The 17,156-nt window shown below is 36.9% G+C and overlaps 1 protein-coding gene and 1 pseudogene across 2 annotated transcripts in view; both read left to right on the top strand.

Annotated features, from left to right (window-relative positions):
• RIMS2 (regulating synaptic membrane exocytosis 2) overlaps window positions 1–17,156 on the top strand; it is a 773,533-nt gene that overhangs the window by 268,011 nt on the left and 488,366 nt on the right. For both annotated transcript variants that reach the window (XM_011931177.1, XM_011931160.1), the window contains exon 3: window positions 10,281–10,591. In XM_011931177.1, coding sequence (XP_011786567.1) covers window positions 10,281–10,591 — 311 coding nt within the window. The remainder of the gene's footprint in view (window positions 1–10,280; window positions 10,592–17,156) is intronic.
• Window positions 12,303–13,044, top strand: LOC105503985 (annotated as a pseudogene).

Genomic DNA, 17,156 nt, shown 5'->3' with positions numbered 1-17,156 from the left:
ACTCTTTCTTCCAGTTGATCGAGTCGGTTACTGAAGCTTGTGCATTTGTCACGTATTTCTCATGTCATGGTTTTTATCTCTCTCAGTTCGTTTATGGCCTTCTCTGCATTGATTATTCTAGTTATCCATTCTTCCTTTCCTTTTTCAAGATTTTTAGTTTCTTTGCGCTGGGTACGTAGTTCCTCCTTTAGCTCTGAGAAGTTTGATTGATTGAAACCTTCTTCTCTCAACTCGTCAAAGTTATTCTCCATCCAGCTTTGATCCGTTGCTTGCGATGAGCTGCGTTCCTTTGGAGGGGGAGATGCGCTCTGACTTTTTGAATTTCCAGTTTTTCTGACTTGCTTTTTCCTCATCTTTGTGGTTTTATCTTCCTTTGGTCTTTGATGACTGTGACGAACTGAGAGGTTTTTATGTGGGTGTCCTTTCTGTTTGCTAGTTTTCCTTCTAACAGTCAGGACCCTCAGTTGTAGGTCTGTTGGAGATTGCTTGAGGTCTACTCCACACCCTGTTTGCCTGGGTATCAGCAGCCGAGGCTGCAGAAAATAGAATATTGCTGAACAGCCAGTGTTGTTGTCTGATTCTTGCTCTGGAAGCCTCGTCTCAGGGGTGTATCCCACTGTGTGAGGTGTGAGGTGTGAGGTGTTGGTCTGCACCTAGTGGGGGTTGTCTCCCAGTTAGGCTACTCAGGGGTCCGGGACCCACTTGAGCAGGCAGTCTGTCCATTCTCAGATCTCAACCTCTGTGCTGGGAGATCCACTGCTCTCTTCAAAGCTGTCAGACAGAGTCATTGACATTTGCAGCGGTTTCTGTTGATTTTTGTTTAGCTATGCCCTGTCCCCAGAGATGGAGTCTACAGAGACAGGCAGGCCCCCTTGAGCTGCGGTGGGCTCCACCCAGTTTGAACTTTTTGGCAGCTTTGTTTACCTACTTAAGCCTCAGCAATGGCGGGCACCCCTCCCCCAGCCTCTCTCTAGTTCTTTTAATTGTGATGTTATGGTCTCAATTTTAGATCTTTCCTGCTTTCTCTTGTGGGCATTTAGTGCTATAAATTTCCCTCTATACACTGCTTTAAATGTGCCCTAGAGATTCTGGTACATTGTTTCTTTGTTCTCATTGGTTTTAAAGAACATGTTTATTTCTGCCTTCATTTTGTTATGTACCCAGTAGTCATTCAGGAGCAGGTTGTTCAGTTTCCATGTAGTTGTGTGGTTTTGAGTGAGTTTCTTGATCCTGAGTTCTAATTTGATTGCACTGTGGTCTGAGATTGTTGTGATTTGTGTTCTTTTACATTTGCTGAGGAGTGCTTTACTTCCAACTGTGTGGTTAATTTTGGAATAAGTGCGATGTGGTGCTGAGAAGAATGTATATTCTGTTGATTTGGGGTGGAGAGTTCTGTAGATGTCTATTAGGTCTGCTTGGTACAGAGCTGAGTTTAATTCTTGGGTGTCCTTGTTAATTTTCTGTCTCGTTCATCTGTCTAATATTGACAGTGGGGTGTTAAAGTCTCCCATTATTATTGTATGGGAGTCTAAGTCTCTTTGTAGGTCTCTAAGGACTTCATTCTTATGAATCTGGATGCTCCTGTATTGGGTGCATATATATTTAGGATAGTTAGCTCTTCCTGATGAATTGATCCCTTTACCATTATGTAATGGCCTTCTTTGTCTCTTTTGATCTTTGATGGTTTAAAGTCTGTTTTATCAGAGACTAGGATTGGAAGCCCTGCTTTTTTTTTTTTTTTTTTTTTGCTTTCCATTTGCTTGGTAGATCTTCCTCCATCCCTTTATTTTGAGCCTGTATGTGTCTCCGAATGTGAGTTGGGTCTCCTGAATATAGCACACCGATGGTTCTTGACTCTTTATCCAGTTTGCCAGTCTGTGTCTTTTAATTGGGGCCTTTAGCCCATTTTACATTTAAGGTTAGTATGTTATGTGGGAATTTGTTTCTTCCATTAAGATCCTAGCTGGTTATTTTGCCCATTAGTTTATGCAGTTTTGTCATAGTGTTGATGGTCTGTACAATTTGGTGTGTTTTTGCAATAGCTGGTACCGGTTGTTCCTTTCCATGTTTAGTGCTTCCTTCAGGAGCTCTTGTAGATGAGGCCTGGTGGTGACAAAATCTCTCAGCATTTCCTTGTGTGTAAAGGATTTTATTTCTGCTTCACTTATGCAGCTTAGTTTGGCTGGATATGAAATTCTGGGTTGAAAAATCTTTTCTTTAAGACTGTTGAATATTGGCCCCCACTCTCTTCTGGCCTGTAGGGTTTCTGCTGAGATATCCACTGTTACTCTGATGGGCTTCCCTTTGTGGGTAACCCACCCTTTCTCTCTGGCTGTCATTAACATTTTTTCCTTCATTTCAACCTTGGTGAATCTGACGATTATGTGTTTTGGGGTTGCTCTTTTTGAGGAGTATCTTTGTGGTGTTCTTTGTATTTCCTGAATTTGAATGTTGGCCTGCCTTGCTAGGCTGAGTAAGTTCTCCTTGATAATATACTGAAGAATGTTTTCCAACTTGGTTCTGTTCACCCCATCACTTTCAGGTACACCAATCAAATATAGATTTGGTCTTTTCACATTGTCCCATACTTCTTGGAGGCTTTATTCATTTTTACTCTTTTTTTCTCTAATCTTGTTTTCTTGTTTTGTCTCATTGAGTTGATTTTCAATCTCTGATATCCTTTCTTCCACTTGATCAATTCAGCTAATGATACTTGTGTATGCTTCACAAAGTTCTCATGATGTGCTTTTCAGCTCCATCAGTTCGTTTATGTTCTTCTCTAAACTGGTTATTCTATTTAGCAATTCATCTAACTTTTTTCAAGGTTCTTAGCTTCCTTGCGTTGGGTTAGGACATGTTCCTTTAGCTTGGAGGAGTTTGTTATTACCGACCTTCTGAAGCGTACTTCTGTCAGCTCATCAAAGTCATTCTCCGTCCAGCTTTGTTCCGTTACTGGCGAGGGGCTGTAATCCCTTGGAGTCAAAGAGTTGCTCTGGTTTTTAGAATTTTCAGCCTTTCTGCTCTGGTTTTCCCCATCTTTGTGGTTTTATCTACCTTTGATCTTTGATGTTGGTGTCCTACAGATGGGGTTTTGGTGTGAATGTCCTTTTTGTTGATGTTGATGCTATTCCTTTCTGTTTGTTAGTTTTTCTTCTAACAGTCAGATCCCTCAGCTGCAGGTTTGTTGGAGTTTGCTTGAGGCCCACTCCAGACCCTGTTTGCCTGAGTATCACCAGCAGAGGCTCAGTTGGAAATGTAGAAATCACCCGTCTCCTGCCTTGATCCTGCTGGGAGCTGCACACCGGAGCTGTTCCTATTCGGCCATGTTGGAATGGATCCTCAGGAGGGTTTTTTTTGTTTGGAGGACTCTTGTATGTTATTTTCTTTTCTTTCTTTCTTTCTTTTTTTTCTTAAGACAGGTCTCACTTTGTCACCCAGGCTGGAGTGCAGGGGCACATCTTGGTTCACTGGAGCCTCGACCTGCTGGGCTCAAGTGCTCCTCCTGTCTCAGCCCCCCCAAGTAGCTGGGGTGGGCCATGTCACTGTGCCCAGCTAATTTTTTAATTTTTTGTAGAGACCAGGTTTTGCCATCTTGCCCAGGGTGGTCTTGAACTCCTGAGCGCAAGCAATCTGCCCACCTCAGCCTTCCAAAGTGCTAGGAATATAGGCATAGCCACCGTGCCCAGCCTATTATTATTCTTTATAACAGACATCTTTAAAAATTTTATTTAATGTTTTGTCATTAGTTATAGGTGGTGTATAGAAATCCTGTTTATTTTGCTTAATCATGATTTGATCGAGGAAACTTACTGAGCTCCCTTACTACTCAATATTTTGGCTGTAGATTTTTAGATTTTGTATCATAATCAAATGACATTCTTAATCAAATAGTGTTCAAATAAGGACAGTTTTATTTCATCCTTTCTCGTGTGTGTCTGTGTGTGTGTCTGTGTGTGTCTGTGTGTGTGTGAGAGAGAGACAGAGAGAGAGAGATTGAGGAGAGATTTACTTGGCTAGCATCTCCAGTACAGTGTTGAACAGAGGTGGTGATACTGGGAATCCTTTGCTCATTTCTTACTTTAAAAGGAATGCTCTTACCTTTAATTCTTAAATATAAAATGGGATATAGACTTTTTGTAGATATCCTTTCCTAGGTCAAATCATTGCTAATTTCTATAATATTTAGTTGCTAGATTTTATATTGTTTTCACACAAATGAATCTTGCATTTTATGAATGCTGAATGGTTTTTCTATGTGTATTGATAACGTCATTTTATTTCTATTTTAATTAAATAATCTGATGAATTTCATTAATATGTTTTTTGAAATTAAACTATTCTTGCATCTTTGGTGTAATCTTCCCCTTTGTCATGGTAGGTTCGTCTTTGTTCATTTCTTTCTCATATATATTTGCTATATAAAATTAAGGATTTGGTTCAAGATTTTAAGACGTATGCATTCATTTCCACTTGTACTATTGGGCTATTCACTTTAATTTTGTCTGTGGTAGGCAGAAAAATGGCCCCTCTAAAGATAACCATGTCTTAATTCCTGAAACCTATGAATGTTATCTTATATGGCCCCCAACTCTTCCCTTTCCTCCAAAAAGATGCAGATGTGATACAGTAAAGATCTTGAGAGAGGGAGATTATGCAGGTCGGCCCTAAATGCAATCCCTTGTATCATCAGTGCATATGTATCTGTGCACAAACACAGAGGAGAAGACAATGTGAAGATTTAACAGAGAGAGTTCAAAGATGCTGTTCTTGAATATTGGATTGATGTGGTCACAAGCCAAGGAATGATGATACTCACCAGAAGCTGATTGCCAGAGGAGATAAGGAACTGGTTTTCCCTAGAGCCTTCTGAAGGAGCGTGGCCTTGTTGATATCTTGATTTTGGTCAGGTGATACTGAAATTGGACTTCTGGTCCCAGAGCTGTGAGGGAATACATTTCTTGTTGTTTTACGCCACCAGTTTGGGGTAATTTGTAACAGCCAATTCAGGAAATGGATCCACTGCTATTTTCTGATATTGCCATTAAAAATGTCTCATAAATTGAATCATAGAAGTTTCCATTTTTCCCCCTTCTATAATATTTTGTATAAGTTTTAGATAGCTATTCCTTCAGTGATTGGGAGAAGTCAACTGTGAAACCATCTAGGACCTCCTGTCTTTCTCTCTCTTCTTCTCTTTCTTCCTTCCTCTTTCCTCTGAACTTACTTCTTCCGTATTAATAATTTCGTGATTGCCTTCATGCAGTCTCTGGGATCTCCAATTCAGAACCAGATATTCGTTAATGAGCTGGGGTCTTGCCTCAATCATAGTATTGTGTGATATTGCAAATTAATGTATTAGTGATATTTTACATTAGTGATCTTACAAATTCATATACATAAACCAAGTCTGTGGAGGCTTTGTTCAGTGTCAAAGTTACAAGTGTGTCCCACTTGCCTAAGCCTACAGCTTCTAGGAAGGTGTAGGTTGAGATTTCCAAAGCACTTTTTTCAGCTTTTTTTTTTTTTATTAATGAAGAAGGCACCAGGCATCCAGACGTGAACATGAATTTCAGTTTCTCATTTCACATGGAGCACTTCTAGTTCTGCTAAACCATAAGACCTGTGCTCTTATTCACTGGTACCTTCTTTTTGGCTGGGGACATAGTAGGCCTGAGGCTTTAGCTCTGCTCGTTTCCTTTCATTTGTTTTTTATTTTTATTTATTCGTTTATAAGTTAAAATTCTGGGTGTAGAAACAACAGTCTTTCTTTTGAAAGACATGTCTGCTTTCAGCAAAAAAAGGTTAAAAGTTTAGATTTATATCATGGCATAAAACAAATTACTTACATAGGTACAGGTAAAAATAGAGTTTGGGGAAAGTAATAGAGAGGGTTAAAAGTTTAAATTTAGGCAAAGTGGTAAAACTCAGTATAATTTTAATTATAATGTATCTGAGGCTTTAAGTGCAAGTTACATTGCATTTCTTTGCAATTTTGTATTTTGTTTCGATAAATAATAATGTAGATATCTAAAATTTTTAGTAATACAAACTTCATGGCATAATGTATGATTGTATTTTCAGCTTAATTCTCTTGTTTTTATTATCATTTCCTGTCTTTTAATTAATATTTGGCATTTACAGTTGTCAAAACTTGGAAGATGTACTCATCATATTAATTATGAAGCTGTTAAAATTTCTACTTAATTATCTGATTATTTCAGTTTTCTGATTTAACCAGTTATTTATTGTAAGTTTACAGAACTTAATACTTAGTAATTTTATCCATCCCAGTTCTCTAATTTAATTGGTTGAGTTTCATTTGCTATTTCTTTGGAGCGTACCCACATACTGAATGAATACCTCAATAATTCTGATAATGCCATCTGTTTCTTTTCAAAGGAAATAGCTTAATACTAACATGCTTTAAATAGTGTGTTAAAGTTCAACCTTAGTAGCAGTTTCATGTTTTCAGCAATCCCATGCTTTGTTCCCTATGACTTGCTAAACCATCTGTTTTCTAGTTTCTGATATTTACTCCAAGCCCTTCTACCTTTGATCTGTTGTGCTGTTTCTTTTGAGAGCTATTATTGGTTGATTTTGCTAAATTCAAAACTTGCACTTTTAACTTTTTTGTTTTTTGAGACAGAGTCTCACTCTGTTGCCAGGCTGGAGTGCAATGGCAAGATCTCAGCTCACTGCAACCTGTCCCTCCCAGGTTCAAGCGATTCTCCTGCCTCAGCCTCCTGAATAGCTGGGACTACAGGCACGTGCCACCACGCCCAGTTAATTTTTGTAATTTTAGTAGAGACGGGGTTTCACCATGTTGGCCAGGATGGTCTCAATCTCTTGACCTCATGATCCTCCCACCTTGGCCTCCCAAAGTGCTGGAATTACAGGCATGAACCACCACGCTTGGCCACTTTTACATTCTTTAAGTGTCAGCCCAGGCTTCCTTTTCTATCTTCTTCAGCCTTCCTCCTTCCACCCCACAACTCCTGCCTAAAGCTGGGAAATCAGCCATTTTATCAGAAACCAGAAGCTACCAGGACTTCTCTTTCTCGAGGTGTATCTGGTCTGTACTTTGTACTTGGGCAAATATTAATCTCTGAACATAGCCGACAATGTTCAAAACACGTGTAATGCATATATTATATTATAATTGCCTTCCTATTTAGATTCTTTTATCAGTAAGCTGGCGTGTTGGCTGGCGTGTTTTTTCTCCTTTTCCTTTAAGGCAATGGATGGCTTAAGGGATGAAATCGATGAAATGGGAAGATTGAAGCTCATTACTTCAAGCCTGAGGGTATTTGAGGAAAGTATTAGGTATACAGAAAAGAAAAGTCAAGGAAAAGCTTGCTTCTTCTATTCTTCTATATTGTAGGGGAAGAGAAAGAAGACAGGTGAGGCCAGTAGATGATTAGAGGTATGTTCCAGTCTCTTCTTTCCAGGCTTTGACCCAGGATGAGGATGCATTTTGGTTAAATTGAAGGACACCTTTACTCTTATTATTATTTGAGATCCATGGAAGGGAATCACCCTTTGGGATGCCCTAGCATCCTTCAGGGGCATAAGTACTTCAGAATGAACTTGGCAGTGCATCATGATTCAGAAAGGCCAAGAAAAGGGCAGACTTGACTTCCAGAACTATCCTTTGTTGTAGTGTAGCATGAGCATAACTACATGTCCCAGACATGACACCCATCTATAGTGAGGGATGAGATAACTTTGCAGAAGAAGCTGCAGAGTAGACAGCTTGTGCCATAGAGAAATAGAGGATCATTCAGGGACTAAGAGAAGTTGGCAGTGCTGTGGGAACTGAAGTGAGATTAGGTTTTTTGAGAAGTACAAGTCTGTCTAAGTTGAGAAGAATCAGACTATGGATTCGATGAGCTGCAGGTTGTGTAGCAGCATAAGCCTTGCAGAACACCTGAATACTTTCTTGGAGAACAGCCAAAAAAGGAGCAGAAATATAAGAAATAGAGAATTTGTCCAAAGGAGCTATTATTTATCAGCCTACAATTTACTGAGTGGCTTTAAAGAAGAATCTGGCAGAATTACCTGGAGGATTTGGGGAAAAATATTACTAGGCACTGCCCCAGAGTTTCCTATTCAGTAAGTCTGGGGTGGGACCTGGGAATTTGCACTTCTGGTGATACTGATGCTATTCTCCCTGGGATATTCTTTGAGAAGCTCTGCTCTAAAATACATTAAGTAACCTGCTTACCTTGTGAAAAATTTTATTTTTCAACTGCTACAAAGCAGCAAAATGCTGTTTCTGCAGATGATAGTGATTGGATAACTGTCTGTCTCACAAGCTCTCATTTCTGTTTCATTGTTGATTACCAGGCATGAAAGGATGCTCTTCTTCAGTACTCTGAGTGTGACCTAATTCAGATAAATTTATATCTTAAAATAATCTAGAATAGATTATCACTGAAGCATAAATAACAACTTGTTTAAAATAGAAAAGTTGAAATTCAAACTTTATTTATTTTTGCATTATTTTGTGGTTCTGTTTTGCGTGACTTTTTAAAAGATCTGCAGTACTTGCGTTTGTCACAAGATGGCATCAAAAGACTGAGATGCTGACTCAGATTTGATTTTTGAGACTGTTGATGGGTTAGATATATTTCATGTCCATTCAAATCAATTATAGCAAAAGAAATTTGAACAATGAGGCATATTCTTTTTAATTTCAGTGAAATAATGGTGTTTTCACATCAAAATACTTATAAAAATAAAATACATACATATATTGATATTATTTATGACTAATTCTTTAGGAAATTAATGAACATACATCTTGGCCTAATAATATCAAATATATTATTACCATATTTCCCCCAGAAGAATTTTAAACAACTTAAACTTAGCAAACATTTATATCTTACCATTCTATAATTTATAAGGTTTTATTATGTTAGTGGAAGATGTAGTTCCTGCCTTCAATAAGCTTCAGATTTAATTGGGGAGAAAAGAAATGTATATACAATTCAATGAAAGAAAAAAATAATAAAAATGATCAAGTACAATGCTGTGTGATAAGATCTGTGCAAACTATGAACTGGAATAATGGACAATAAGGTAAAAAATCTACGTGAAAACACCATGTTGAACCTTTTACTGTGATTATCTATACTGTTGTAATTTATTTTATGTGAGAAAATGTTTAGCAACCTGGAGAGCTGTGTAAGAGTAAGTATTTGACATAAACAAAACATTTAGCACTCACACACTTGAATTATGAATGCTTATTTTATGATAATATGACTTTTTAAATGATTAATTGAAAAGGATTTTTCGGAAAAGGGTGAAGGGTTTTCTGGCCACAGAGATATTAATTACAATATGTTTAGATTTCTGGAATCTGAAAAATATATCTGTTGAAAAATTGAGTATAGAATAGTTGTGCTGGGATTTGGGGAGAGGAAAAGGGCTGTTGCTGTTTAATGGGGTGTAGAGTTTCAGTTTTGCAAGAAAAGTTTTGAAGATCTGTTTCACAATGTGAATATACTTACTGCTACTGAGGTATACAATTAAAAATGGTTAAAATGGCAAATTTTATTTTGTGTCTTTTGCCACAGTAAAAACATCAAGTGCATTACTATAAATTATTAGCAATTAATAGGTTTTTTAATAGAGGATCAACAAAGCTTGTAGCTTTATTTTAGCCATTAGGTGCTACTTGAAAAAAATAAAAGCCCCCTTAAGAATAATATAATTGCTGATAGAATGTTAACCTAATATTAACAGCTAATTTTCTTTATAACAAGTAATATTCTAGATATTTTAAATAAATTATTTCTAATATTCAACCTCAAAATACAGGGAAATTATCATCTTTATTTCCCTATTTTATCATTAAGGAAACTAAGTTTTATAGATATGAAGGTTCAGTTCCTTGTTGAAAGTTGCAAAGTTTCTAATTTTGGAGTTGGTATTTAAACCCAACTGTCTAGCTTCAAAATCTATTTTCTGTGTGTTACACAATGCCTCTAATTTAAATAAAACTAATTAAATAGTACAAACGAACAATCAGCAATTTGGGACTCTAGTTTGCTATCTCTGTGGTCAATAAATGTTGTCTATTTCATTAGAATTATTCAGAAAAATTTAAAAAGTATGTATTATTTAATTTACAGTAGCAGTTAATTAGGATTATGTTTTAACTTCAGAAGGATAACCATATAATTTTTTGTTTGCTTGAATTTTTGTCTCTTTTTGTTTGTTTTTAACTTTTGGGAACACTAATTTTTTTCCCCCTATGTCTTCATGCGCAGGTTATGTGGGTATGTAATTTGTGCCGAAAACAACAAGAAATCCTCACTAAATCAGGAGCATGGTTTTATAATAGTGGAACTAATACACCACAGCAACCTGATCAAAAGGTTCTTCGAGGGCTAAGAAATGAGGAGGCACCTCAGGAGAAGAAACCAAAACTACATGAGCAGACCCAGTTCCAAGGACCCTCAGGTGACCTATCTGTACCTGCAGTGGAGAAAAGTCGATCTCATGGGCTCACAAGACAGGATTCTATTAAAAATGGGTCAGGCGTGAAGCATCACATTGCCAGTGACATAGCTTCAGACAGGTAAACATTTTGTTTAATCTTTAGGCAAATGTTTTACTTTTAGTCTTCATTCCAAACAGAGATAACAATACATGAAATGTTTAGGGAATGGTGAGTTGTCTAAGTAATGTAAACATTCATATGTTTTACATAAATACTGTATGTGATGTTCAGGACTTGACCTATCATAGGTTTGAACTATCTTAGATGGGATGTGGGAGTGTTAGGTTATCAGATAGATTTCCCAGAATAAAGAAGTGAAATAAAACAGGGAACTTAGAAGTTTTTGTCATAGGAAAGACAGACTGGCATTGGACTAATGGGAATGAAGAAGAGATGGCTATAAGACACTTTATAGAAGTTGGATTGATGGGACTAGTTGGAAGTGGGAGTTAAGATAATGGGGAAGGTTAACAATATCTCCAAAGATTCTATCCTGGGCTGAAGGATGATGTGGTTTTTCAAGCAAGTATATGCAGACCCAACATATACTTGGGTCTAACTCTGTTGTAACTATTTTGGCTCAGTTCTATGGGCTTCTCCGTGTTCAAAGTGTGATACTTAAAATAGCATATAAGGCTCTTATATTTCCTACCTTTGGAAGGAGAATAAAGGATTTTGATGGGAAGATTCTTTTTCTTCCTTATTTATTTATTTATTTTCTTGAAACGGAGTCTTACACTGTTGTCAGGCTGGAGTGCAGTGGCACGATCTTGGCTCACTGCAATCTCTGCCTCCTAGGTTCAAGTGATTCCCCTGCCTCAGCCTCCCAAGTAGCTGGGACTACAGGTGTGCACCACCATGCTTGGCTAATTGTTTGTACTTTATAGAGGCAGGGTTTCACCATGTTGGCCAGGATGGTCTCAATCTCATGACCTCGTGATCTGCCCACCTCGGCGTCCCAAAGACCTGGGATTACAGGTGTGAGCCACCGTGCTCGGCCTATTTTTCTATACCTTATTTTTCTGTTTGAATAAAGATAAATTTAAATTTGGTTTATACTATTTCTGTTGCCCAGAAGTAGCAGGTACATTTATTTCTGTGGTGAATAAGTACAAAGTCATGCATTTCTGCAGAAACAAATTGTATATATAGTATGGTGGGTTCTCAGGTATCAGTTCTAACAAGTAAGACCACTGGGAGTCATTTTAGATGGTACCTAAAGTCACCACTCCAATACGTTGCTGGATCTTAAGAGAAAAAGAAAACAATGCACCAGTTCTTTTAAAAAGTGGTAAAAGGGAACAGTATATGTAATCCTATCTTTGGGGAAAACAGTCATCTTAATCTTGTGGAGACTTCTTCTGGGAGACTGGGTAGAAAGACCTCAGAGTTATCCTATATAGAGGACAAGAAAGTTGGAGTATTTATTTATCAACTCTCCTTTGTTGTTGGTCCAGGGCTGATCCTGGGAATTGTTAACTCTCTGAAACTCACTGGCTAGAGAAAGCGCTCAGGCAGAGTGTAACAGACACTTATAGTAAGCCGATATTACTATGTAGGGAATGGTGAATTATGAGGCAATATGGTTGGGTTGCTGGTAGTATCTGCTACACAATGACTTCAGAGATCAAGAAAGTTCCCCACATGGCAGTTATAATGGTCAAGGTATATGAAAAAGATAGATAACCAATGGAGATAGGATTTTTTAAAAATGAGTGAATGAATGACTAAATAAAATGGATAATGAGCTCTTTTTCATGGCACCTCGGAGGCATTCACCTCCTTCAAGATGAAACTGGACATCTTCCCAGCCACTGGCTGCCAGAAACTCATTGAAGTGGACAATAAACACAAACTGCACTTTTTATGAGAAGCATATGGCCACAGAAGTTGCTGCTGATGCTCTGGTTGAAGAATGGAAGGGTTATGTGGTCCTAATCAGTGGTGGTAATGACAAACAATGATTCCCCATGAAGTGGGGTGTCTTGATTCATGGCTGTGTCCACCTGCTAATGAGTAAGGGGCATTCCTGTTACAGACCAAGAAGAACTGGAGAAAGAAAGAGAATATCAGTTTGTGGTTGCATTGTGGATGCCAATTGGAGCGTTCTAACTTGGTTATTGTTAAAAAAGGAGAAAAGTATATTCCCAGATTGACTGATACTACGGTGCCTTGTTGCCTGGGGCCCAAAAGAGCTAGCAGAATCCTCAAACTTTTCAATCTCTCTAAAGAAGATGATGTCCGCCACTATGTTGTAAGAAAGCCTTTAAACAAAGAAGGTAAGAAACCTAGGACCAAAGCACCCAAGATTCAGCGTCTTGTTGCTCCACATGTCCTGTAGCACAAATGGCGGCATATTGCCTGAGAAGCAACATACTAAGAAAAATTAGGAAGAGGCTGCAGAATATGCTTAACTTTCCACCAAGAGAATGAAGGAGGCTAAACAGAAGCGCCAGGAACAAATTGCCAAGAAAGTCAGACTTTCCTGTCTGCGAGCTTCTACTTCTAAATCTGAATCCAGTCAGAAATAAGATTTTTTGAGTAACACATCGATAAGATCAGACTCAAAAAAAAAAAAAAAGGAAAATAGGAATATAGACTCCATTTGTTTAAAAATTAACCACATGAGATAGCTTTTTGTGGAGCTTAGAGAGGCAGGTTTAGGAACAATACAATGAAATACTAAAACACTAGGTCACATAATAGAATATTAAGTTTTGGAATGCATTTCATCAGGAAGTTACGCATGTTAAAAATAAATGCAATAAATTTATGAGTAATTAATTCATCATTATAGACAAGGTAAAGCCTATCTGTAATCTTTGTGTTTTTTGTTTTGTTTTGTTTTGTTTTGAGACAGAAGTCTCTTTGTTGCTCAGGCTGGAGTGCAGTAGCATGATCTCAGCTCACTGCAACCTCCGCCTCCTGGGTTCAAGCGATTCTCCTGCCTCAACCTCCCAAGTAGCTGGGATTACAGGCACTCGCCACCATGCCCGGCTAATTTTTTTGTGTTTTTAGTAGAGACGGGGTTTCACCATGTTGGCCAGGCTGGTCTCATACTCCTGACCTCAGATGATCCACCCACCTCGGCCTCCCAAAGTGTTGGGATTACAGGGATGAGCCACTGCGCCCGGTTGCCTATCTGTAATCTTAGAAGAAGGCGGTAATGAGAACAAATAAAAATTTTATATTCCTTATTGCCTCTTTCACTCACAAGTACTGGCCTGAATAAACGATTGAAATTGATTTATTGTGGGGAGCCAACAGGTTGTAGTTCCTTTTAGTCTTTTCTCTTTTGCCTGGTGCTTTGGCTGCTATTACTAATAAATTCATGCTAAATGACTCAAAGCATACTGTATATCTTCTTTCCAAACCTTATAAATGCCCAACCAATAGCTCCTTTTGTTCACAAAAATTACTTTTAGTCAGGAAAGAAGTTAGAGTTTAGTATCAGATTTGGTAGTTATGCCTAGAAAATGGAACTCATTATAATTTACATAAATGTTTATTTGGGAAACACTTTAAAGAGTATTTCTTTTATTTTAAAATGCAGATTATACAGTAGTTAATTAGACATTTATCTGTAGCCAGTATTGAGTCCTTTGAATTTTTTCCCCTACAGCAAGGGGTCAGCAAACTATGAACCTGGGCCAAATTTGACTTGCCATTTGGTTTTTGTAAACAAAGTTCTTTTGGAACACAGCCACTGCTGTTCATTTACTTATTGTCTACGACTGCTCTCAGCTACAGTTTCATAGTTCAGTTGTTGTGAAAGACCATATGGGCCTCAAAACTGCAAATATAGGATGGGTGCAGTGGCTCATGCCTGTAATCCCAGCACTTTGGGAGGCTGAGAAGGGTGGATCACCTGAAGTCAGGGGTTTGAGACCAGCCTGGCCAACATCTTGAAACCCCATGTTTACTAAAAATACAAAAATTAGCTGGATGTGGTGGTGTATGCCTATAATCCCAGCTACTTGGGAGGCTGAGGTGGCAGAATCGCTTGAACCTGGAAGCTGGAGGTTGCAGTGAGCCAAGATCGTGCCATTGCACTCCAGTCCAGGCAACAAGCGTGAAACTCTGTCTCCAAAAAAAAAAAAAAAAAAACCTGCAAATATTTGCTCTCTGATCTTTTAGAGAAAAACTGTGCCAGTCCCTGCCCTAGAGAGCAGTTCTCTTAGTGTTGTAGAAATTTCTCCCTTTGCCCATTTTCTTTTGTCTTCTTTTGTCACCATTTAAATTTTTTCAATTAAACCTATTTTTTTTGTTCCTTTATCTCCCACCCTGCCTCCCAGCTTCTATCCTTCTCTCTCTCTCTCTCTTTCTTCTTTCTTATCAGAATGGGTTTTCTTGCAGTATTTGAATTGGACAGGGAAGTGGAGGTAATGCTAGGAATATGATTCCAGTTTAAAGCATTAGTAATTTGTTTTTTCAATACCATTCAGAAACCAGTGGCTTCAGAAAGAGAAACTTCAGTTCAACTTAATTTAAATCTCTATGGACTTGTAACTATATTTGAGACAGAAAAGTATGTTATTCTTTTAAGGAGCTTTGATCTGTAACGTGATGCAGTAGTTTTGACCTTTTTAAATGACTTGTTATTTCTCTCACAGGTTTTGGTACAGTGTTTTACAGATAGGCCATTAGTATTTATTGAATGAATGAATATCAAGTTGGCCCTAGACCTTAGCGTTGAGTAGGCAAATACTTACTTAACATATACTCATAAAATTGCAATTCTTTATCAACTTAGATGCAAAATATTTTTGAGTTTCAAGTATGTTTTTATTTCAAAATAACTTGTGAAATACATTTTAAAACGATTTTTTTCTGGTTAGGAAAATAAAAACAGTGAAAACTAAAGTAAAACTGTTTAAAAACATTTAGTTGATATTTCTTACATTTGAAATTATTTAATAGTTGGATGCTTCATAATTTTCGTAGTTGAAAATAAGTGAAATGTAGGAAAGTTTTTTTATTTGCAAAATTTTACTATTTATTTAATATGTAGCAGTTTCTACAACATTTAGAGAAGTTAAAAAGTAAGAAATATGGATAGTTTGTTTGGTAGATGAGAAAGAACTAGAAGTCAGAAAACCTAGGCCCATAGTGTCATCATTTCTAGATGTTTATTTTTTTCTCTGTGTGTCCGTTTTCTCATCTCTGGAATGGGAAAAGACAGTCTAAATCCTGAGAAGACTTCCAGTTCTAAAATTCTTTATTGTGTTGTATTTTAAGCTCCTCTGCCGTGAGATAAACTTGAAGGCATTCTCTTTCGCTATTTTTTTTCTCCTATAACTGGTAGTTGTATGACAAATTAATGCAAGATTGTCTTTGTTCATATTATAATTCATTGTTATAATTCATTCATTCAACAGATATTTATTGAATTTCAGTATAGTATTTGTTTCTACATTTTACTGCTTACATGATGACTCTTAATGAAAATACCAAGGGTAATAAAAATATAAAACAATTATCTTGGATCTAAACTGTAAAGTTTTAAGGTAGGTTCAGCATGATGAATATTTAGCAGTTTGGTAATCACCATTTCCTTGTTATCTAATACTTATGACTTTCCAAATATCTCTGTGACATTGATTATTTAAAAATAAAAATAATATTCAAAATATGTACTTAACACTTCTTCTTCCAGTACAGATGGAATAATAGTGCCTGGATTTACTCTTATACAATAGGCATAATAAAATAAAATAAAAGGCATCTAGATTGAAAAGAAAGAACTAACACTTTATTCACAGAGAACATGAATATTTATAGAGAACATTAAAGGGATCTATAAAATTGTTACTAGAACTGGTGAGTTTAGTAAGGCTGTAGAATATAGTCAATATCTGATAACCATTTATATTTCTAAATAGTAGCAAGGAAACACTTATAAATAGAAATTAAAAAAAAATTTAAGACCATTAAAAATACAAAATAAATTTATACTAGCACCAAAAAATGAAGTACTTAGATATAAATCTAACAAAATATGCACAAGGTTTGTGTGTTGAAAACACTGAAACACTGATGAAAGAAATAAAAGAAAGTCCGCATAAATGGAAAGATAAACTGTGTTCACGGATCATACAACTCAGTATTGTTAAGATATCATTTCTCCCCAATTTGATCTATATATACAGATAGATTCTAAAATTAAAATAGAAATGTTTGAAATAACCAAAACAGCTTTTACGAAGAACAAAGTTAGAGGCCTAACACTACCTGATTTGAATACATTTTAAGTCTACAGTAATCAAAACATTGTGGCATTGGCATAAAGACAAATGGATCAGTGAAACAGAATGGAGAGTCTTTATATAAAGCCATTCATGTATAGACAAGTAATTTTCGACAGAGAGGCAAAGGCAATTCAGTAGAGAAGAAAGGATAGTGTTTTTAACAAATGGTGCTGGAATAACTGAATATCCATATGCAAAAAAGTATAAAACTTCTGGAAGAAAATATTGGATAATATTATTTGATCTTGGTTTTGGCTAAAACTGTAAAGCTTGTAGGAGGAATTAGAGGAGAACTTCTTCCAGATTTTGGAGTAGTCAATAATTTCTTAGACAAGACACAGAAAGCACTAATTCTATAAAATGAAAAAAAAAAATCCACAACAAATTAGACTTCA

The sequence above is a fragment of the Colobus angolensis genome, unplaced genomic scaffold, assembly GCF_000951035.1.
Source record: "Colobus angolensis palliatus isolate OR3802 unplaced genomic scaffold, Cang.pa_1.0 Scaffold121, whole genome shotgun sequence".
Taxonomy (NCBI): Eukaryota; Metazoa; Chordata; class Mammalia; order Primates; family Cercopithecidae; genus Colobus; species Colobus angolensis.
This window is presented reverse-complemented; position numbering and strand designations above follow the sequence as displayed.